Genomic DNA, 23,839 nt, shown 5'->3' with positions numbered 1-23,839 from the left:
TGACAGAATTATTTCAGTTCTTTTCCCGACCCGACCCCAACTACCTCGAGAGATCGTGGTGGTACAACAAAGAGAGGTGTTACCAGAAGTAACGAACGAAGAGGTCATAGAGGCATGCGACCGGCTCGACCCATGTAAAGCCTCAGGACCAGATGGCATCCCAAATATAGTGCTTAAAACAGCGATTGCTAGGAACATAGACCCATTTAGAGCACTTTTCAATTTATGTATGCAGGATGTCTGTTTCCCAACAATCTGGAAAAGGCAACACCTCATATTACTGCCAAAACCCAACAAACCTCTGACAGACCCATCTCACTACCGACCACTCTGCATGTTGGACTCTGCGGGAAAAATTCTTGAGCGCATCATTTATCAACGCTTAAGTAAGGCCATTGACGACGCCGGCGGTTTATCCCCAAACCAATTTGGATTTAGGAAGGCTAGATCAACAATCGCAGCGGTGACCCTAGTGAAGACACTGGCGGAAAAGGCCATTAGTGGGAAGAGATGGAAAGGTGGCACCATCAAATATTGTAGGGTTGCAACCCTCGATGTCAAAAATGCCTTCAATACAGCATCATGGCCAAGTATTCTAAGTGCGTTAAAGAACTTCTCTGTGCCGGCATATCTCTACAACCTGATAGTCAGTTACTTCAACGACAGGACCCTATGCTATAACACAGACCAGGGCAACAAAAAATACAAAATCTCCGGGGGAGTGCTACAGGGATCTGTACTCGGGCCCCTCCTCTGGAATATAATGTATGACGGAGTACTGCGACTCAAAGTACCGGAAAACGTACACATCATTGCGTTCGCAGACGATATTGCTGTTGTGGTTATAGCAAAGCACATACACGATATAGTTACGACTACAAACAGGACAATAACGTTAATAAGCGATTGGCTCGAAACTAACGGGCTGACCCTAGCGGAGAGCAAAACCGAGGCGGTACTCATTACTGGCAGAAAAGTTCGGGAAGTTGCCACGTTCAGCACAAAAGGTGTAAGCATCACTACTCAACTCGCAATTAAATACTTAAGAATCATTCTTGATGCAAGGATGTCCTTTAAGGAACACGTACCGTACACATGCGAAAAAACTACAAAAGTGTGCAGGGCCTTGACCCGGTTAATGCAAAATACCCGCGGGCCAAAGCAAAATAGCAGACGACTATTAGCTGGTGTATTAAAGTCAGTCGCGTTAATGGCTTCGAAAGACTGTATTTTAAAAAACTGTCTATTTATTATAAAAAATAAATAAGAAAAACATATATTTTATAATAAAAACACATTTTATTCTCATAAATTATAAATAAATAAAATTGCATTAAATTGTCTTATTAAAAGATGTTTCTATCTCGTCTTCTTCGTGCTCAATACTTGATTGTCTGTGGGGCTCCAGGTTCCAATAGTTCTATAACTTCACTGGAAAAAATGTTGTGTGAAGTTTTCTTTAACGATCTTTCACTACTTACGAGTGGATCTGAGGTAAGAAGCAATCTTTGATAAATATAACGGTTGCATTCTTCCCTTGAAAATTTTCTTGAAAAATTCTGTCTGTATGACCGAAAATGTTTATTTCGCGCTTCTGCAGCCTCCTCCGACAATTGGCCGATTGGCAACAGTGCATTATCTATGATGGTCGCCCCATGCAATAGTAATTTATGCATTGTTGGGGTCATGGGGTGCCATCCGTATAATTCCACATACATTTGCACGGTGTTGAAGGCGTATTCTTCGAATTTTGTTGTATTTATTTTGTGTCCACTTGAAATCGCCTCTAATAAGATTTTAAATTTGTGTATTAATTCCTGGTTAATGCCTGTTATGTCCGCCGCTAATTCTGTGTTTTCAAAAAATCTCCTACTCGTATTGCCATCATTGGTATTACCAAAATTGGCTTTAGGCATGTCCACCAACAGCCCAGTTTCTAAGCGGAATCTTTCTTGGATTTCTTTTCTCCTTTCTTCTTCTAATGCTTTCTCTTCCTCAGTCCTTTTCTTTCCATATTTCTTCACGGGCAATTTATATGCCAAATGCAGAATGCTTTCAAAAATACGTATTTTTGCGTGCAATACCGAAATGCCAAACTCAAGAGCAGCGGGACTTATCTCGTTCTTTTTGCTTAAATTATTGAAATCTTTGGAAGTGGCGCCACATATATAGCATCGGCTAGTTGAGGTCGTGTTGGTTACAGCATTGCAAACTTTGCCATCAATCATGGTCATTTTTAAAATGTGATTATAAGAAAATTCTTTTCCATCAATATTTACTTTTGTAGGAGTGAGGTTCTTAATTTCATTTTGCACATAACTTATTTCCTCTTTTGATACATCTGTAGTTTCTTTCACATACCGAAATCTGATGGGGCGGCAAAATCGTGGTGATGATGGTGTTGGGTTTTGCCAAAACACTTTATTGTTTTCTTTACCACAAATAATTCGAAGTGGGACAAAAAAACTCAAAAATATACTAGCATCGGATTCGGCGTCTTCCGAGAATTTTTGTTTGTACCGTGCTTGTTGTGACCCGTCACACCCCCATTTATAAATGACCATTAATGATTTTTTTTTCAATTTCGTTAAGGGTTGATAACACTTCTTCTAGGTAGATTGATAATCGTTGAATAGTATGATTCATTAGGTATTGTAAACTAATTTCTGCGCAGGTAGCCGTTACTCGCAATGCCGTCTTTGGTGGGTAGCATTCTTGCTTTGCTTTCAACAAAAGGTCGTAACAAGGGTAATGCTTTGGGTTAGTTGCCCTTATTATTTCATATTGTCGTCTTGTTAGGTCAGCTTCTACGAACATTTTGAGTGCTTGGAACGGGATCAAAGGAGCAGTTGTTTCATTGGCCTTGGAATAGGCTTCTCTATATTTAATAGCTTTTGTTGGTGAATTTTGTATATCTTTGAGCACTTTTGAGGCATTTCTTTTTCCCTTCGTTTGCAATATGACTTGTGCGGCATGTATAACCATTTCATTATCTACATTTGATCGAATTCCCTCAGTTTTTCTTCTCTTGCTTCGTTCACTCGAATCCGAAAATGATTTGCTCGGACGACCTGGTTGATTAAGCGAATGCATTGGTATTTCAAAAGTGCCTTCCAGCCACTTCTGGTTGTTTTTCATAAAAACTTCTTCAATTTTATGAGCTTTTAGCCATCTCTGTTTAAATTCGTGTTTGATGTAGGAAAATTTATGCTTAAGGCTCTTTTTTCTTTCCACAGTGTCTCCGCAAGACAATAGCAAGTGGTTTTCTAAAAACTTCAATTTCTCATCCATACTTAGTAAATTTTGTAGTAAGTATCTCCATAACTGAAAAAAAACATAAAATTAAAAAAAATGGGTTTTTAACGTTTTTTTAACAAAATACCTTGAACTGCTGTCTTTAAGGATTTTGCGGCTGTTGTGTTTTTTTATAGAAAAGCTGAATTTGAACGTATTCAATAAACAAAAAAATATGATCCGGACGAACCCTGATCCATAACAAAATTGCTTTTGAAATTAAAAAAAATACATTTTTTTATGTAAAAAAGAGGGTATGTTCAACTACCGAAAAATATAACAAAAGTTTAAAATAAAAGTTACGGTGGCGTATGGTTGTTGAAAAAAATGGTGGGGGGTAATTCGCGGAAGTGTTTACTATACGTAGACGTCAATATTTTGTGCCTCCTACGTAATTAAGATTTTGACTTTTGGCCGCCTAAATACTTCAAATCGATCACTGTGCGGCGTCCAGATATGGGGAAATGCCCTCGAAGTAAAATCTTATCGCCGTGGCCTATTTTCTATATATGCCACTTGCGCGATAAGAGTTTGCTCTGCGTTTCGCACAGTATCGGAAGATGCTGCCCTAATAATCTCGGGCCTACACCCTTTAGACCTCTTGGCCAAAGAAACTCAATGTCTTACAAATGACAGGTTACCGCATAATACACTGAAAGAAATTGCAAGGGCAGAGACGGTGAAAAAACGCTGGCAAGAAAGCGAAAATGGGCGGTGGACATACCGACTGATCCCCACCGTTGAACCATGGTTAAACAGACCACACGGTGAGGTAGATTTCCACTTAACTCAAATCCTCACAGGACATGGCTGCTTCAAAGCATATTTGAAACGATTCGGATGCGATTATTGCGGAGGCGATACCGTCGAAAATGTAGAACACACATTTTTCTATTGCCCGAAATATAATCAGGAGAGGCAACACTTAAAAAATGCTTTCGGTGTAGACCCAACTCCTGATAACTTGGTAAACCAAATGGTCGAATCAGTAGAGAAGTGGAAAGCTGCTTGCGAAGTGGCAGCCAGGGTTATGAAATCCCAACGTGCTAGCGAACAGCGGCGGAGAAGGGAGCGGTTAAATGTAACGAACAACCATGACCTAAGCACACTAACATTGACGTGACGGGAAGGGTTGGCGACGAACAGCAACACAACAGCGGGTTATCAGACCAACAGAGGTGGGACCAAGTAAATGCAACTTCTAACTGACTGCATTTGGACCATTACGTACATATGAGTGTCACTCAACCATCCTCCCGACGTAATATTTGACGGTGGTACCGGGGGGAACGGTACAGGACGGTAGGAGGTTTAGTTCGGATTCAAGTTCCACACTGACCAGGGGTCCAGGCTTTCGATGCTTCCTCCTCGTAAAAAAAAAAATAAATAAATAAATAAAAAAAAAACATACACATATAATTAGTTATTTAAGATAGTTTTAAAATTGTATATAAGCAATAGAAGTACCAAATAAAAATTAGAATGAATATATTCTTACTTAAACAAAGATCTTTATTTTTCCTCCACCAGCGGTAAGACTTTAAAGATTCTTTTTGGAGTTCAATGTTTAATGATACAAATCAAACATTTTTGGTCCTTCGAGCCGGATTTAGTGCTCGGACAAAATTAAAAGTCAATAAAACAGGCAATGTATAAAAAAGTCCTGTTCAAAATACGGGCAAATTAAAGCAAAAATAATTGTAAGACGGGTGTATATTCCCGCATATTAACAACACAAAACAAAAAAATGTAAAACGGGTGTATCTTCCCGCGTATTACTTGTAACAACATTAAAATAATAATTGTAAGACGGGTATGTTCCCGCATATCAATCTGATCACATAAGCCGTATTAGTTAAAAGTTAAGCGCGGTGGTCAAACTGCGATTCAAAGAAATCTTCAGCGGCTGTGAGTCGAGGCACAGCAAGGTCAACTAGGCGACCAAATCAATATACCTCCAACGATTTCTTTGGAGAATAACAAGCAGTTAATTAATAAATAAGGGAATAAGCGGATTTTTCTGAAAAAGTGTTACACACGTTCAACATTACCTCAGGAGTAACACAAAAATTGAAGAATATCAAGCTAAGCACTAAGATTTAGGTCGAAAAACTTCCATATTCATGAGGAAAATTGAAAACCTCAGAAGAAAAATGGAAGATAAGTATGGAATTAATGATCGACAACGATCAAATGAAATGTTTAGACTGTTGACATCCAAAATATAAAAAGCAAATTAGATTACAATAAAGAAATTGAAGACATATTCGAAATGTATGGCGAATATTACGAAGAGCTCCAAAATTAAAAAAAAGATTACAAAAAGAAGAGGCTAAAATTTCTTATCGCCCTAACTTTGAATTAAGAAAAATAATAAAAATTCCAACATTTTATGGCGATATTAAAGAATGGGCCAATTTTTACAATGTGTTCCAAGTTATGGTACATGACACCGAGCAGATGCCGAACACAAAAAAAATGCTGCGTCTTCGTCTCTGCTTAAAAGGCTAAGCTCCCCGAGTAAATTATGAAGTTGCATGGAGTCTACTTAAGGGGTCAGTAGGGTAATCTTTCCTCAAAAAGTTTTTTTTTTAATTTTCTGTTCCTTTCTACCCTTAGAATTAATGTAGAAACCCACTTTGCCATTGGAAGATTTCGAAAAAGGCCCAAAAATAATAATTCCGCTCGACGTTCGGAGGGCTAGGAGTGCACACCCCAAACTTTAAGCGCGTTTTTCTCAAAACACGCTTTTTTAAACTGGCGGACATGATTTTTTTTTAATAAATTACATTTTTAATTAATCTAAAAAACAGGGGAAAAATTAAAAAAAAAAACAAACAAACGTTAATTACTATTTTATTTATTTACATTTTTTTAATGATTCTAGTAGGGACGATAACCATTCACGGAATTTTTGAAGATTAAATTGTGTTTTTATGTTTTAGATGATCTAAACATGAGAAATCGTGTCCGCGAGGGGAAAAACGCATCTCATTTTCTAAGAAAAAAAATGTCAAAAAACAGGCCAGATTATCCTACTGACCCCTTAAGCAAAAGCATGGCAATCAGTGAATTCTGTTCACAACGCAGGGGGACAGAATAATGGTAACCAAATATCTACAACCTCGACGAAACCAAAACTAACAAATGAGTGCAAAAGATAGAAACCGGAACAGAAGTAATAGAAGAAGAAAGAAAGGAAAATGAAATTGAAGAAGAATTATTTGAAGAATTACATGATTCTTCAATCACTGAGGAAAAACCAACTGAATTGGTATCTTGTCCCTTAGCCCTTCCGGTAGGCTCACATTTTGAAGAAATGTTCAGGTCCAGGTTAAAGCGTTTGAAGATAAGAACAAAGCTAAAGAAATCGGCCAAATTTGGAAGATGATGCTGAAGCGTATGAGAAGGAAGAGGAAATTCAAGTTATGAATAAACCAACACAATTGCCGAAAAAGCACAAAGATGTTTTAGTTGAGCCAAGTCCTAATCTTACCAAAACAGGAAAAGATTTCGTAAATTATGGAAAGCAGCCAACAGTTATAGCTTGCGAAACTCCTAAAATGCAATACAACCACAATCAAAAGGAAAGGGCCTCAACGTGGGATTGATAGTAGACGAAGTAGATGCACACCAACAACTGCAGCAATATTGGACACAAACGCCCATTTTCAATTTTTAAAAAAGCCTGGGTGCGGCTTCCTTCTGCCATTTCTTCCGTTAAATTTATTGTTTCTGGCGTTTTTTGTTAGTCGGTTAACGCACTTTTAGTAATTTTCAACATAACCTTTGTATGGGAGGTAGGCGTGGTTAGTATCCGATTTCTTCCATTTTTGAACTGTATATGGAAATGCCTGAAGGAAACGATTCTGTAGAGTTTGGTTGACATAGCTATAGTAGTTTCCGAGATATATACAAAAAACTTAGTAGGGGGCGGGGCCACACCCACTTTTCCAAAAAAATTACGTCCAGATATGCCCGTCCCTAATGCGATCCTTTGTGCCAAATTTCACTTTAATATCTTTATTTATGGCTTAGTTATGACACTTTATAGGTTTTCGGTTTTCGCCATTTTGTGGGCGTGGCAGTGGGCCGATTTTGCCCATCTTCGGACTTAACCTTCTTATGGAGCCAAGAAATACGTGTACCAAGTTTCATCATGTATGCTGTACCATAAGTGAGCGACGCCACGGACGGACGGGCGGACGGACAGACAGACATCCGGATTTCAACTCTATTCGTCACCCTGATCACTTTGGTATGTATAACCCCATATCTGACTATTTTAGTTTTAGGACTTACAAACAACCGTTATGTGAACAAAACTGTAATACTCTCCTTAGCAACTTTGTTGCGGGAGTATACAAATTGTATATAAGCAATGAAAATAGCAAATAAAAATTAGAATGAATATATTCTCACTCAAATAAAGATCCTTATTTTTCCCCCACCAGCGGTAAGAACTTAATGATAATTTTTTGAGTCCAATGTTTAATGAAACAAGTCAAACAATGGGCAAATTCATCTAATCCAAGCACAGAGATACACTGTTATAAGTAAAACACGCTCTCTTATTTTCATTGGGATAACTCACATATTGCCCGATATATACGGTACAAAGTCATCCGGAAGTTCGAAAATCTTTATATTAAGCGTATGGAGGCTAAAGGAAATATTGGTCCGATTTAACCCATTTTTGACATACAGACATACCATAATAAGAGAAGGATTATCCCTCAATTTCGGTTATATAGTGTATATATCACATATTGACCGACATTCTCGATCAAAAGTCAATTATAGAGGGTGGCGCAAAAGTAATCCTTCTATCAGGAGATACTATAAATTTTACGAATATAAACAATGGTATGCTACACTGCTTTAGAACGCGGGTTATTGGTCACTATTTATTTGACCAATAATCGGTCGGTGACTTTGGCACAACGTGAATTTCGTCGCAAATACTGGTGAAACACTGCGACGTTTAGCCGCTCGCCTCGAAGAGACGGGCACAATTCCCACGACAGCCGGTTCTACGCACCGGAATTGACTTGGAATTTATCCGACCAAGGGCTCTTTTTTCGGCGATCTAACCCCATTTGGATCGGTGAGTATTAATTTGTGTTTGTCGTCACTGGAGCAATGCCTTGCAGCAGGGTTGCTCCGTATCCTCCTGACTCGTGCTGGCATTGAGTCCAACCCGGTCCCGGAAGAATTTTTCTGCTGCGTATGCGCAAAACATCTCCATCCAAACTCCACCTCAGTCAGGTGCAATACATGCAATGGGTCCCATGTTGCCTACGCAATACTGCGACACAAGCCTCTACGGCTGTGCAATCTGCACATAGTTCGCGCGCCGCGCCGCCACGCAACCCGAGTAGCCAACAAAGGACCTCCACGGTCCCCAGGAGCTCAATCAGGCAACATAGCTTCCCCTCTGACTTGCTACTCCCCAACCTTCATCCCGCTCCAATTCTCGTGCGAGAACCAACCAGCGGCTCTTGGTCCCTCGCACAGTCTGTTCCGTGTGTCAGACCGTCATACGTCAGAACGTTACATCAGTCAAGTGCAACTCCTGTACTCGCTGGTGTCACTTTCCGGCGTGTTCCGGCCTGCGCACCACACGTGAGTGGAGTGAATCATACGTTGCCCCATGCTGCAGGAGTCTGCCCCCGCAACTCACAACAGTGGCGTCGCCTACCAACACCCTAGCGCGACAACTGCCCCTGCGGGTTCTGCAGCTGTAACAATTACCACCCACATGTCGCTTCCTCACCCCCAGGATCCCCCACGGACACCCGCGACAAACCCTTCTACTTCAAGAGACTGCCACAATACGAGATGCTGCCAGGCGTGGCAGACTGTTAGCTGCTGACCGCCAATCGCTTCTAATATACGCTCAAGCCATTCTTAATCGCCACCAATAGGAAGATGATTTTTCATCAAAAATATACGTGAGTGAGGCCCATTTCCAACTAAGCGGGTAAGTAAATAAGCAAAATTTACGCTTCTAGGGAACTGAAAATCGGCGTGTAACCCACTAAGAGCCATTACACCCACTCAAAGTCCCTGTACGAACCTTTTTTCTTCGAAGACGTCGCGGGCCAAACGGCTAATGTGAATGGTGAGGGCTACAGAGCAATGATCAACGAGTTCGTTTTGCCGCAACTTGATGAATTAAGATTGGAAAACATGTGGTTCCAACAGGCGCTGCAACAGCACACACTGCACGTGCCACAACCCATTTGCTGAAGGATGCATTTCCCGGGCGCCTAATCTCCCGTTTGCACTGGCCAGCAAGATCGCCTTCTTTTTATGAGGTTTTTTGAAGTCGCGGGTTTATATCAACAAGCCTCAGACTCTTGCAGCTCTTAAAGACAATATACGTCAAGAATGTGTGGACCTATGGCCGGAAGTACTGGCCAAAGTGATGGAAAATGCCATAAAAAGAGCTCAAAAGACAATCAACTGTGGCGGCGGCTATTTACATGATATCATATTCTCGACTTGATGTAAAAAAAATTTAAAAGACCAAATAAAAATAATCCACAAGCAGAATCAAAGTTTTTCGTTTTTTTTTTTTAATTACAGCCAAAAAACATCGTAAGGTTATTTTTGCGCCACCTTGTAGGTACCGGGGTCTAAATATTCGGTACCTAAGCGCTTGAACAGTTTTTGGTCATAACGTAGCACATACTAAAGACATTATTTGTGCAAAGTTGTATCTCGTTATAATACTTGCTTCTTGATTTGTGGACTAGAAACTCAACGAATCAAGTGGAATTTAAAATTGTGCTTACGTGTGTACTTAAAAGCTGAATATCTCGAGAACTAATAACGATAGCGATTTTGACCTCTAACCTTTTTATAGAAAATAAAATTTCCTACGAATTTGTCATGTACGTTTTTTCTAAAGGGTGATTTTTTAAGAGCTTGATAACTTTAAAAAAAAAAAAAACGCATAAAATTTGCAAAATCTCATCGGTTCTTTATTTGAAACGTTAGATTGGTTCATGACATTTACTTTTTGAAGATAATTTCATTTAAATGTTGACCGCGGCTGCGTCTTAGGTGGTCCATTCGGAAAGTCCAATTTTGGGCAACTTTTTCGAGCATTTCGGCCGGAATAGCCCGAATTTCTTCGGAAATGTTGTCTTCCAAAGCTGGAATAGTTGCTGGCTTATTTCTGTAGACTTTAGACTTGACGTAGCCCCACAAAAAATAGTCTAAAGGCGTTAAATCGCATGATCTTGGTGGCCAACTTACGGGTCCATTTCTTGAGATGAATTGTTGTCCGAAGTTTTCCCTCAAAATGGCCATAGAATCGCGAGCTGTGTGGCATGTAGCGCCATCTTGTTGAAACCACATGTCAACCAAGTTCAGTTCTTCCATTTTTGGCAACAAAAAGTTTGTTAGCATCGAACGATAGCGATCGCCATTCACCGTAACATTGCGTCCAACAGCATCTTTGAAAAAATACGGTCCAATGATTCCACCAGCGTACAAACCACACCAAACAGTGCATTTTTCGGGATGCATGGGCAGTTCTTGAACGGCTTCTGGTTGCTCTTCACCCCAAATGCGGCAATTTTGCTTATTTACGTAGCCATTCAACCAGAAATGAGCCTCATCGCTGAACAAAATTTGTCGATAAAAAAGCGGATTTTCACATTTCGAACCGAACACTGATTTTGGTAATAAAATTCAATGATTTGCAAGCGTTGCTCGTTAGTAAGTCTATTCATGATGAAATGTCAAAGCATACTGAGCATCTTTCTCTTTGACACCATGTCTGAAATCCCACGTGATCTGTCAAATACTAATGCATGAAAATCCTAACCTCAAAAAAATCACCCGTTATAACTCCTTTCATTTACGAGTTATATGTGACCTAGTCTACGGAAAGGGGGCTTAGGTGTCAAAAAATTAATTTTCACTTTTTAGATGATTCGGATGGAAGATGAGATGCTTTTTCACGTGATAGAATCCAAAAAGTCATAACTTGTTTGAAAGTTCCTTAAAAATGTAGGGAAAGAAGAGTAAAAATACGAAAAAATATAATTTTTTTGTAATGAACAAAATGCATTGAATTATATGCTATAAAGAAATGATTATACACTAGAAAAACGTATTATGGGCCAAAAATAATAATGCTGAGTAGTTTATGTATTTTTCTTTGTTGTCGTTTTCCTTGAGATCTTTTTACGTGTTGATCCTGAGGAAGATGGACCTGGTTCCTCGTCTGGTTTGAGAACATCTTCACTAGTTTTTGCCTACCGTTTCTTCGATGGCAAATCTTTCGGCAATGGAGCCACAATATCTACTTTAGATATATCCGAAACTAAGCTGCGAAGATTGTGATAGATGCACCACTGACGTTCCAAAGATAAACTGGCTGGTTGTATAACTTCCGGCATTTTCAGGATCGATAGGTTTTAACAGAAGGTTAAAGGACTGCACTTCTTCACTGTTTGCGAATTTCTTGGTTTTTACACAATCTGTAGAGATTATGAAATGATGGAATTGCGTTATTCCAACAAGTGACTTGTACAGTGGTTTAAAATAGCTGTCCCATTCATACCAGACGACTTTTTCAGGCGATACAGCTTTATTATAACCCCCAGGTGATGACGCCTCGACACACTGCAGTAAATCTGCATACGTGTCGATGTTACTGACAGCATACTTACTTTTGAAAATACCGAAGTAACGATCAGGCGCGAACTTAGTGTGCCCTGTAAGTAGAAAATTGAATAAAATAGTTTTGTTAAGACCCCGAGCCAAACGCCATTGCAGATATGATAGCACAGTGTTATTCTTATTTTGCCCTACACAATTGTCACAGAAAAGAACGAGTGTTTCAATGTATTTATAGTAGGTTTCCAAATGATAATGCAGGATGCTCACAACACAGTTCGGTCCTTTACCAACGTCATCTTTTTCGTCTAGCATGTAATTGTACTGTAAAAAAAAAATTATAAGAAGGATCCTGTAAAGGCGAGCAATTTGAGTTCCTATGATTCAGTTTGAAATTCTGACCTGAACTTTTTGTTTTTCGTCTGTAATTCCGAAGACTCCGCACCTCTTGGTTGCTTTGAAGTATGCTGTACCAGGTTTTTGTGGACCGACAGGGTAGTGAACGGTTTGGGCAAAATCAAATGACAGAACGACTGCTGTAGGGTCAGTATTTCTACACCAACTTTGATAATATTCTCGTTGATTTCGGGCTCGGTGGAGGTGATCAAGAAATTGATTAAGCTTCTGTTCGCGTTCAATGTCAGTAACACCTTTGGCTTGCGCAATCGATATTGCGTTTCCTATTAAAAGAAAAAATACTGAATTTAATCTCAACGTTTGATACAACTTGAGTCGTAGCTTTTTCGATGTCAGCCGGTCTAAATGACTTTGGATGTGTACTCGGTTTATTTGCCAGTCCGTGTTGGCGCACTGTTACACCTTGTGCGGCAAAATGACGTACTAAATGTTCGTAACGCTTCTTCCCACACGCATGTACAAAAAAGAAAAACGAACGACAAACAGGTACTCTTTAGAAGGTAAATGTAATTTTATGCCTCATAACTTCTGTATCCTGTCTCTGTCTATATTTCTTCCGCTCAGCAAGCTTTGCGTATACACTTTCTAGCTTTTCGTTACTCCTAATTCCAGCTTCGATGTGACTTAGTATCACTAATTCAAGTTCATTTTTCGACATCTCCAAACAATTGTTCCGCGTACTCTCGATCATTTCCCGTTGTATCAGTGTATGACATTTATTATTACAACAATCTTTTGACAGAAATTTTGTTACCAGCTCCTCCTCCTTTACTTCAACAACAGACAGGTCAATCTTAACAAAAGTTTGTTCGGTATCATCTTCTGCCTGAGATACATATACTTCGTCTGCATCATAATCGCTCTCTTCATTGTTTTCATCATCCTTTTCATGGAAATATTGTCCGTATACGGCACTGAACTCCTCATCAACACTCATGTTTCATTTCATGCGAAATGCGAAGACGATAATCAACAGAAACACTTACACAAAAGTGATAACAGAACATCCGGAAAGAGAGACGAATGAAAACAAGACAACAGCAGCTGCGCGGTATTAGAGTAAACGTCACTTCTTCAGTGTTACTTTTTTAAATGTTCCACACTAGCAACTTACACGATGAACTATAATAATATTCCGACCAAAAACAACACTTACTGGACGTCCTTGAAGCCTCTGGAAAGGAGAACAATTAATGAGATAACGAGAAACTGACGAAGCGAGTTGTTTATTTTTAACAGCTGTTTCCCAGAAAACTAGTTTTCGCACGTTAGCTCCCTTTTCGTAAACCTGGTCACATATACAAAAAATGCGAAATTCTTGGAAAAATCGAGTTTAGAGCCCCGTACTACCTCGTCGGTGTGAGTTTGGTGCACCTGGCACTTTTGTAGAGTGAACAATTCTGAGAAATATGCGTCTAACCTCTGATCTGTAGGAATTTAAAGATAAAAACCCACGATTGTAGAGTATTTTCTATGGAAAATTTTCACAGGCCTTGGTACAGTTCTTAGTGTTAATATTAAGGGCTAAATTTTTCAGGGAATTTTTTTGGGGTATTTCCAAGGAAATTTCATGACGGGACTGAAAAAAATTAAGAGTTCAACTAAAAAAACACCCTAATGTATACATATGAGCGTGCATACATATCGATGCAATATTTTAAAACTGACAAATATTTTAAATCAAAAAGAACTATGTTGCCACTTTTGTCACTTCTTTCTGTGTGTGTTTCTTGCGAGTTTGCGGGGATGACACTTTTCCTTTCTAGAAAAATATCAGAAATTGTTCAATTTATGATTTTTAGCTTTTGTCATCGTCGCGAAAAGACGGTTTAGCTGCCATGCCTATTGACTTGTGACGTCGCTGATGCTATTTGAAACCATTGTTGTATTTGTAGAACAATATCTGTAATTTTTGGGGGTGACATATCTACACGTGAACGCAAATAAGTATGTATGTTGTGTATGCATTATTTGTGTAGGAATGTCATACACACATATTTTCATGTGGACGCATTATGTATGTAAGGATGTACGAGTATTAGACTTCTGTATGAATGCACTCATAACGGCACATGAATTACTTATTCTAGAAATGCACACACTTATTTTTCTGCACAGTATAATTGAGTGTGAGTGAATAGGAAAATATTGACTGTATTGACAGCCAGTGTTTTCACTCACTCCATAGTTGTACAGCTGTTAATGAGTACAGCAAATTTGGGGTGCAGTCAACGCACTGTACAGTGTTTTGGTGTGCAATTTAGTTACTGTACAGTGAGAGAAACTTCATGACTGGTAATGCAAGAATAAGATAAAAAAAACATTGGTTTTATTTTTTCGTTGAAAATGTATTTATTATAAAACATAGAGCTTAGCAACTAATAATATTTTAATTCAAAGTAATTTTATTAATTATTTTACGCTACAAAAGATTCTACATTTAATTCATTAATATTGGAATGGAGAAACATTATTTTGTTTACCAAGTCTTCAGTGGTGGCAAGTTTAGAGCGTTTCTCGCCGATTGAATTTTTTGCTACAGAAAAAACCCTTTCAGATGCTGCTCGCCGGAGCTGCTAATATAATATCTTGCAGCTAATTTGGTATAGTAACGGAAAACGATCTTTGTTAATTGACCACTACTGCAGAACATCAAAATCCTCACTGTAAGCTTTACTAACATTTTTATACGTTTGAATTTCATCTTGAATATGGGATATAATGTTAGTGCTCTGAATAGGTTGGGAATAATCTGCAAAAATATTATCTATTTCCCGTGTGGGTTTAATTAATTTTTCATTATCATCATTTTGGCTATTTATATTAATAGCTATCATCATTTCTTTAATGTCTTTGTCAACCTGTTCCTTTTCTAAATCTGTGAATTTTGTCAATTTATTTGTGGGTGGAAGTAAAAATAGGGCAATGTTATGAATTTTTTTTTTAAATGTGCATGAACTATGGAATCTAAGTACTTTAGAAGTAAAAACTTGCCTTTTTGTACAATTTTGATGTCATTATCTTTCGGAGTGGCTATTTTTTTTTTGGTTATTAATGTGGAATAGTCAAATGCAATGTTGGATAATTGCTACCCTCTAGCGCTTTTGAACAAGCTTCAAAAGGAGCAAAAAGTTTCACAAGTCCGCTAATGTTATCTAAATTAATATTTTGAGAATTCTAGATATTTCTTTTTTCCATCAAAATCTGAGAAATTTCCATCCAGTTTAACTTAATCGACTTAAGTAGGTTAAAAATCGTATTCCAACGAGTACAGTAGCTTTTTAGGGTTGCTGCCAATGTCGTGTTTTCAACAGATTTTTTAAAACACTTAACAAGCTTGCCGCAACGGTTAACAATTCAGAAATTCGGATACTTCATTTACTTACGGACTTTGTTGTTGACTATGTTGACTGCTAGCTGCCAGCGTGAGAATGTGGATTCGCTGACTCAGGCCACGCGCGGACTTTATTGTTGATAAAGGGCAGCTTATGTTAACTCCTCCCCTTCTAAATGAAGGCCGTCCACGGACTTCTTAAGATTGTTTATGACGTTCTGAAGATTCTGGGATTTGAGTCTTCTTTTCGCTCTCGGTATAGTTGAATTAGACCGTAACAGGTAATTAGTATGACAATGCTAGTGAGACCTGATATCGTTGGTCCCATCATAGTCCTCCCTTCGATTTTCCCGATAATACGCAGGTTTTCCATACTTATCTTGTGAAGGTATGGAAGACTCAAAATCTCTTGATGACTGGTGATATTGAGGAGCGCCGTCGTTGCTGATCCTGGTAATTTTTTAAACATGCCGTTTACGTTTTTGAAGTAGGATCCATTAATTTGAATTTCATTTTCGAAGGAAAGTAAATAAGTTCCCTTCATGGTCTGCGGTGTCTGCGGTAGTCTTGACTAAAGCGGTATTATCGTTAATGATGATTATGCCATCATCGACCACCATAATTGGTTAAAGGTGCTGCAGTGGGCAACATTACCAGAATGAAGCTGCTGCGCGTACGTTGGATTATGTAATTTTTTGCAAAACGTTGATGTGAGCGTTGCGCTGAAATTTCCAATCGCCAAAATTTGATTATGACAATCGGCAACATTGTTGTCATTCCCAAGGTGCAGGATTGTTCCGTTGTGTTGGACAGGAAAAATAATAATTCTCTTACAGACTAGTACTGGCTTGGGATATTTGATAATAAAATGTAGAAGATTACCGTCTAATAGAACCTTAATATATGATACCTCCATTAAATCAGTGATAGTTGTGTTTGTAGAGTGCATTTCAATAATGTTTTTTATATCATTTGAGTTTAACAACATGGGATTTATTATCCCTATCTTTGCAAGGGTAGTAGTTGAAATTAAAGTTTCAATTTCATTTATAATGATCCTATTTCTTGCAAGCAACATTTCATACAAGTGACCAGTTTCGATCTGTCCAGCTTTTGAGTTTTTAATGATGTGGTTAACCGTTTCCGTCAGTTCATTTATCTTTTCTTGTATCCTTGTGTTTATTTCTACCTGATGTCGCTCTGAGTCTACGAGTTCCTGTTGTCGGAACTTTAAGTTTTCGAAATCGTCAAAGTCAGGCGTACCTGCGATAACCTTTAGGCCAGTACCCAAAACGTTAATGCTCCTAGCCTGCCTGTGATGGATGTCCAGTGTTGTCAGAAGCTCCTTTATATGTGCAATGTCTGCGTCGAGTAACATTCTCATATGGGATAGAGGGAATTGCGTTGTTAAGTCTTTGGTTTCCTCAACTATTCCCTTGTATACTGTAAGATTAATTGTATGCCTTAGATAGCCAAATTCCTCCCAAATCGTCGCGTCACCATCCTGAATCGGTATGTAGTCGGAAGTCGAATAGTCGGTCAATTTTGCCGTCGTCGTTTGAATAAGAAGTATCGCAATCAGTATCCTGAAAGATAGTGTGAAAGAAGCTTAAATAATTTACCCTATGCTATTTAAATAATTCTAAAATATGCTAAGAATTTTCCCTTACTTTAGGTTGTCCTTGTGGACCACCCTCCCTTTTATGAGAACCGTGGTTCCTAAGTCTGCTTCAACTTCCTCCTCAACATATAAAGGGGTTAATTTATTTCCGAGTCGTCTGTTAGTCTTTACCAATACTCTTTCCCCCACGTCGAATACTCTATTCCGTCTGGAGGGGTTATTCCTATCCATTTGTACTTGTTGAGCCTTCATTATTTTCATGGTTATCTCATTCCTCAGTTCGGGTGGGTTGGCGTGAAGTATTTCGATTGGTTTCATATTGGTCACCGAGTGAATCGTTCGATTGTATTTAGTTGTTGCCATTAATATGAGGTCTGTCGTCTCGTTAATTTTTCTGTCCAGTTTCAAACATCTGGCTATCTCCAAAAGTGTACTATGGAGGCGTTCAACCTGCCCGTTCGAGGTGCTATGAAGGGGTGGTGCGTTTACGATGTCCACACCAAAACTATTCCCCAACAATGTGGTTATCGTTTCAGAATTTAGAGAAGCTTCATTATCACAATAAATTGTTTTTGTGTTTGGAAATATATTCATTAACTGAATGATTGGGACCTTTACATCCACAATTGTTCGAGAAGGTATAGGCTGCACCACCGCAAATTTTGAGAATTTGTCCAGACAGGTAAGAAAGTACCTGTTATCTGTCGAAAAGATATCAATGTGCAACATTTCCCCGGTATAGGAGGGGATTGGAGTTACACCATGTTCCTGCTTACGTGGGTGTCTGTCGTATTTGGCCTTACCACAGATCCTACAATTCGCGACAACTTCATTCGACAAATTTGTCATCTTTGTGAAATAGTAATTGCAGAGGATTTGTTTAATATTCTCCTGGGCTGCTCTGTGAGCTCGATTGTGCTCAGCAACAACAATCTCCCTCTGCTCGTTTTTGTTGACAATATCAGACACCATGTTTTTGCAGTGCCAAAACTTTCTTGACGGAAAACTCCTTACTAATTCATCTTGTATGCTGGCCAATGTTGGTAGATTGCAATGTATGGCATTTACCACATTTGGGTTTACAGCTATTTTTATCTCCTCAATAAGGTGCTTCCTATTTATAAATTGAATTATATGACGAGTTTTATTGCCAAAGTATATGAAATTCCGTCTTAAAGTCATGTCTGCTTCTTCTAAAACGATTTGGTTTCGGAAGCAATTTAATGGTTTCTCAGTTCCTTCTATCGTATAGGATAGTGACATTTCGCTGTGGACTGTAGCCAAATCTGATTGGGCATCCTCCTCTAGAGCGTGGATGTTCTGTCGTGATAGCGCGTCAGCAACATGATTTTCCTTGCCCGGTTTGTAAAAAATTTTAGCGTTGTGCTCGTCGATAAACGCTTTCCAGCGTTTAATTTTGGCATTTGGGTTTCGGTCTGAAACCGCAAACGTAAGTGGCTGATGGTCTGTAAAAATGTTTAAATTTTTAACGCCATAGAGATAGATTCTAAGGCTTTTTAGGGCCCTGACTATTGCAAGTAACTCGCGTTCGTTAGTTGCAAAGTTTTTCTCACGATCTTTCAAAGTCCTTGAAATAAAGGTGATTGGCCTATTGTCTTGTGACAGTACTGCCCCTATACCCAAAGATGAAGCGTCTGTCGTTAGTACAAATGGCTTCCTGAAGTCTGGGTAGAGTAACATAACATCCTCCGATGTAAGGACTTCCTTCAATTTGTTAAAAGCAAGTGATTATTTTTCGTCTAATTCCACTTTAATCTTTTTCGATTGTGTGGCGCTAACCTTGCCGTTTTCTCCTTTCAAAATATCTGTTAGAGGCTTTGCTATTGCCGCAAAGTCCTTAATAAAGCAACGATAGTAGCTTGCTAAACCTAGAAAGGATCTGACATTGAAAAGAGTAGCGGGCTTCTCGTAGTTATGTATAGCATCTACTTTGCTGCGGCTCGTTTTAATGCCTCCCCTAGACACAACAAAGCCTAAGTATTCAACGCTTTCCTTAAAAAATTGTGATTTCTCGCGCGAAATTCTCATATTAGCTTCATGTAACCTCTTTAACACCCACTGGATATGCTCGACATGTTTTTCTTCGGTTTCTGAAAAGATAATAACGTCATCGACGTAAACGTAACAGGACTTTCCTATTTGTTCTCTCAGTACGTCGTCGATAGCTTTTTGAAAAATGCTGGGCGCATTCTTCAATCCTAAAGGAAGCCTGCAGAATTCGTATTTTCCGTTGCCTACCGAGAAAGCGGTCTTTTCCCTATCGGATTCTGCGAGAGTTATTTGGTGGAAGCCCGATTTCAGGTCGAGTGTTGTGAAATACTTGGCCTTTCCTAGATTTGATAGTATTACGGTTACATTGGGGATGGGATATTTGTCATCGATGGTTTTTTCGTTTAATTTTCTGAAGTCTATTACAAGACGTTTCTCCACATTGCGTTGTGCGTCCATTCCTTTTTTATCTACAACCCATATTGGGTTGTTGTGTGGTGACCTAGACGATCGGATAATACCATTTCTTAGTAAATCTCGAATTTCAGTATTCACGAATTCCGCTACACCCATTGGATAAGGGTATAGCTTAGAATACACCGGGTCGTCACTTTCGGTGCGAATAGTGGCGACAATATTTGTGTTAAATGGTAGGGCCTCATTAGGATCAGAAAAAACGCGTTATAAATTTTTCACCATTTTCTGAAATTTGCCCCTTACAACCTCGGGGACTTCTATGTCCTCTACTCGTGTGAAATTCACATTTGCACACTTTAAAAACTTTATTTCTTCTGAGCCGTTATTAGTTATTATTTTTTTTTGATTTTAGATCTATTGTTGCGTTTGTTTGCGTTAGCAAATCCAGACCTACTATTCCGTCGAACGTTGAAAGAGACGGGAGAATAAAAAAGGTACTGTTTGTGTCGAAAAGGTTAACCGTGCATTTTTCTTTAATGTGAGTAAAGCCATGGATTGACTTTACCAAGAAAGAATTTTCGACAGGTGCTATGTGCTTAAGCACTTTTAGAGGCTTTATATAGTTCTTTGATGCCCTCGTATCAATCAATAATTTTAGTTTTCTCCCTGCAATTGTTCTTTCAATGAAAGGTAGTAAGGAGTCCTGTCTAAAAAATTTAACTGGTTAGGTTCAGTAAGGTCGTCTTCGATTGATGAGGCCTCTGAGTTTGATACCTCATGATTAGAAGTAGAATTTACGTTTGGCAGGTTGTTAACCCGTTGTTGTTTTGGTCCCGTGAATTTTGCAGAATCATTACTTGGTCTCTTCACTGTCTGTCCGTATTTTTGATTTTGATTATTAGAATATCGAGATGAGTATCCACTATTTTTCTGTTGTGCTGAATGTTCTCTGAAGCGTTGCGAGGTATCAACGTCCATTGGCTGTACTGGCTCTAGTTTCGGCGGAGTCCTGCTGTTGAAGTCCCGCGTTCTGTTAAAATAGGGATTTTTCGCAAGATACATGTCATTCGTCTGATATCTACTACTTGTACCTTTTTGCCTAGATTGCTCTATATTTAGCCTTTGGGATTTGTCTTCCAGGCTCCTGGCATATGTGCTTGCGAACTGGTATCGCTCATGGTTAGATTCCACCTCCTGTGCTAACGCTAGAGCCGAAGGTAAATCTTTAGGCCGGGTTGAGAATAACACATCACTGAGGGGTTTCTTAGTCCCTGAAATAAATACGCGTAATGCATCCATTCTGTATTTTTCGTTCAGTGATGCAGCAATTGATTTTTCGTAAGTCATTATCGTTTTGTTAGTTAAAAGGGTTAACTTTTTCTCTACCTCGTCGTAATATTGTAGTAGTGACAAACTTCCTTGACGGAGAGTTGACATCTCCTGTTCGATCAAGTAAATTGGTCGTTTGTCGAAATAACTAAAATCGAGTCGATTAATTATGGCCCTAAAATTTAGAACGGTATTAAATGAGGCCAGAACCATGTCGGCCGGGCCTTTAACTTTATTCCTAATGATGGCAACAGCCTGATAATGTTTGCTGCTACCCTCATAGCCCTCAAAAACTTTGTAGGCGGTGTGTGCCGCCTGCCGCCACGATACATAATTCTCCTGCTTACCGTCGAAGTCCGGTAAGGACTTTACAATATCGAGTGGCTCCTCACATCTAATCCCCGGTACAATTTCTGTTTCCCTATATGTTTCTATGTTCGGTGTGTCGATTTTAACGTCATTTAGTCGTTGATTAATAATTGCAAGCTTTTGTTCGAAATTTTCTCTTTGAGTGGCAAGTGCACTACAAACCGCACTTTCCACTAATGCCCTTAATTGGTCTGGTTCCAGCGCAATTTCTTGTCTTTTGTCTGCCACTCTATATTCTGTCCACCAATTTTCAGTATTATCCCTATTGTTGCACTGTTTTTTACTAACTTCTATTCCGTTAAGTCTCTCAAATATTTTGTCCAGGTCCTGATCACTCATGAGCTTGAAGTAAAACCGATACCAATAAGCTGGCCTGCGCAAAATTTATTTCTCAAAAACTCGTGCAAAGATTTACAGTTATATTTAACACAAGTTTTCTGTTTTATCTACTTTTTTTATTAGAGCAATTTAACATACTATATTTTTTGCACTCTACTTACATATTTTTGAATCTTAATTCTATTGTTTAATTTTTGTAGAAATTTTCGATCCCCTTTGGTCCGTGATTCCTTTTTTTGTGACGTCTCCTCCTTGATGGTCCGTACAATTATTCCCGAATAGTTTTTTTCCTATTTTTTATCGAGCTTTTTATTTCCGAATAGTTTTTACTATTTTTTATCGAACTTTAATTTTTGTTCCCGAATAGTTTTTACTATTTTTTAGCGAACTTTAATTTCTTTTATTCCCATATAGTTGGGCGCCAATTACAAATAACCGTCTTGTTTTTTGTTATTATTGCTTTATTGATCAGACCATCCTGTCTGATGAGTTCTCTGTTTAAAACTAAACTTACATTCTAAATGTCTTAAACCTGCACCTTGTCTCAGTTGTTGTGGAGTTATTGCAGCGGATACGACGCCGACGCTTGCGTTGGCAGTTTGCCGCTACCGCTGTGCCTTACCTGTCAGCGTGGGAATGTGAATTCGCTGACTCAGGCCACGCGCGGACTTTATTGTTGATAAAGGGCAGCTTATGTTAACTTACACAGTGTAATGCGCTCAGTTCGTTGAAAGCGGCTTTCATATTGGCTCCTCTATCAGTAACAATGATTGGATCGTCCATCAGCAAATCACATCCAAAGTCTCGTAAAATTCTATTAATTTTGTTTTTAATTTCATTGCCTAAGAAATGTTGATATAAAATATAGATTCCAATATAACCAAAAACATTTTATAATTCTTACCAGTACACGAGACTCTAACCATTGATTTTACTGCTAGCAGGCGGTTTTTAAGTGTGCTTTCTTTGACGTAATGCATCGTAAGTGATATGTAGGATTCTTTGAAGAAGTCGTCCGTCCATATATCCATATTTTCTGTGCTCTTGAATCTCGGATTTCAATTCATTAAAATGAAAATCGTAGAGAGCACTGATGTTTCGCGATATACTTGTGGGATGCGGCAGTACTGACTCAATATTTACATTTCCTCACAGTTTCGCACCAAGAAAAATAAAAAACTGGGCCAAGTTTTTTAATCTCGAACTTGCAATTATATTGAATGATCGACCATTCTTTACTATCCACTCCGTTGCTAGTTTGATGCATTTCTTTTTGGTTTCAAAATCAACATCAAAGGCAGGAAGACTGCGCTTATGGCTATTGGCCATTAAGCGGCCTTTACACGGTCACACATGTTTGCAAGCATGTACGGCGTGATGAGAAGAATGAACGTGTAAACATAATAAATTCGTGTTCGTCATACATGTGCGATGGTTTTTAAATTTTTTTAAAAACATGATGTTGTTGTGAACATGTTTTATGGTGTAAACGCTTGCATCATACACGCAGTATATTTTTTCAGTCGTAAGCAAACATCAAAGCGTAATGGCGTCACGGGTAAATGAAGAACTGTGGAAGGACTTCTTCGAAATTTATCGAAGCCATCCAGAAGTATGGAAGGTGAAAAGTGAGGAGTATAAAAACAAATCAAAGAAGAATGCTGCTTATGAAGCACTGCTAAAAAAATATAAGGATATAGATCCAAAAGCTAATTTAGAAACGTTAAAATACAAAATAAACTCACTTCGAGGATGTTATCGGCGTGAGTTAAAAAAAATAAAGCGAAGTGAGAAATCTGGAGCAGGAATAGAGGAAATATATGTACCGTCTTTGTGGTACTTTCATGACCTGGCATTCTTGGAAGAGCAAGAAACACAGATGACGGGCATGTCATCAATAGAGATTGAGGAAAATGGGGACACGACTGTGGAAGACGTGAGTAAAACGAAGAGGACATTTTTATTTATTTATGTATATATTTTATATATTTTCATTTATAAAACGAAATGCAAAATTACATTGATCCGACACCATTAAAGTATTCACAAAATGAGTTTCGAATTTCCTTGGC

General features: G+C 38.7%; 1 protein-coding gene across 7 annotated transcripts in view; it reads left to right on the top strand.

Annotated features, from left to right (window-relative positions):
• The window catches only part of LOC105224248 (synaptotagmin-7), a 566,903-nt gene that overhangs the window by 213,132 nt on the left and 329,932 nt on the right, over nucleotides 1-23,839 (top strand). The window contains exon 1 of one of the 7 annotated variants that reach the window (XM_049460397.1): nucleotides 21,495-23,703. The exons of the other annotated variants lie outside the window; for them this stretch is intronic. Within the exon in view, the coding sequence (XP_049316354.1) occupies nucleotides 23,314-23,703 (390 nt within the window). The 5' untranslated portion in view covers nucleotides 21,495-23,313. Of the gene's footprint in view, nucleotides 1-21,494; nucleotides 23,704-23,839 lie in introns of those variants that run through there. 7 annotated transcript variants of the gene reach the window in all.

Source organism: Bactrocera dorsalis, chromosome 6, assembly GCF_023373825.1.
Source record: "Bactrocera dorsalis isolate Fly_Bdor chromosome 6, ASM2337382v1, whole genome shotgun sequence".
Classification (NCBI taxonomy): domain Eukaryota; kingdom Metazoa; phylum Arthropoda; class Insecta; order Diptera; family Tephritidae; genus Bactrocera; species Bactrocera dorsalis.
The sequence above is the reverse complement of the archived record's forward strand: the minus strand, read 5'-3'. Positions and strand labels throughout refer to the sequence as shown.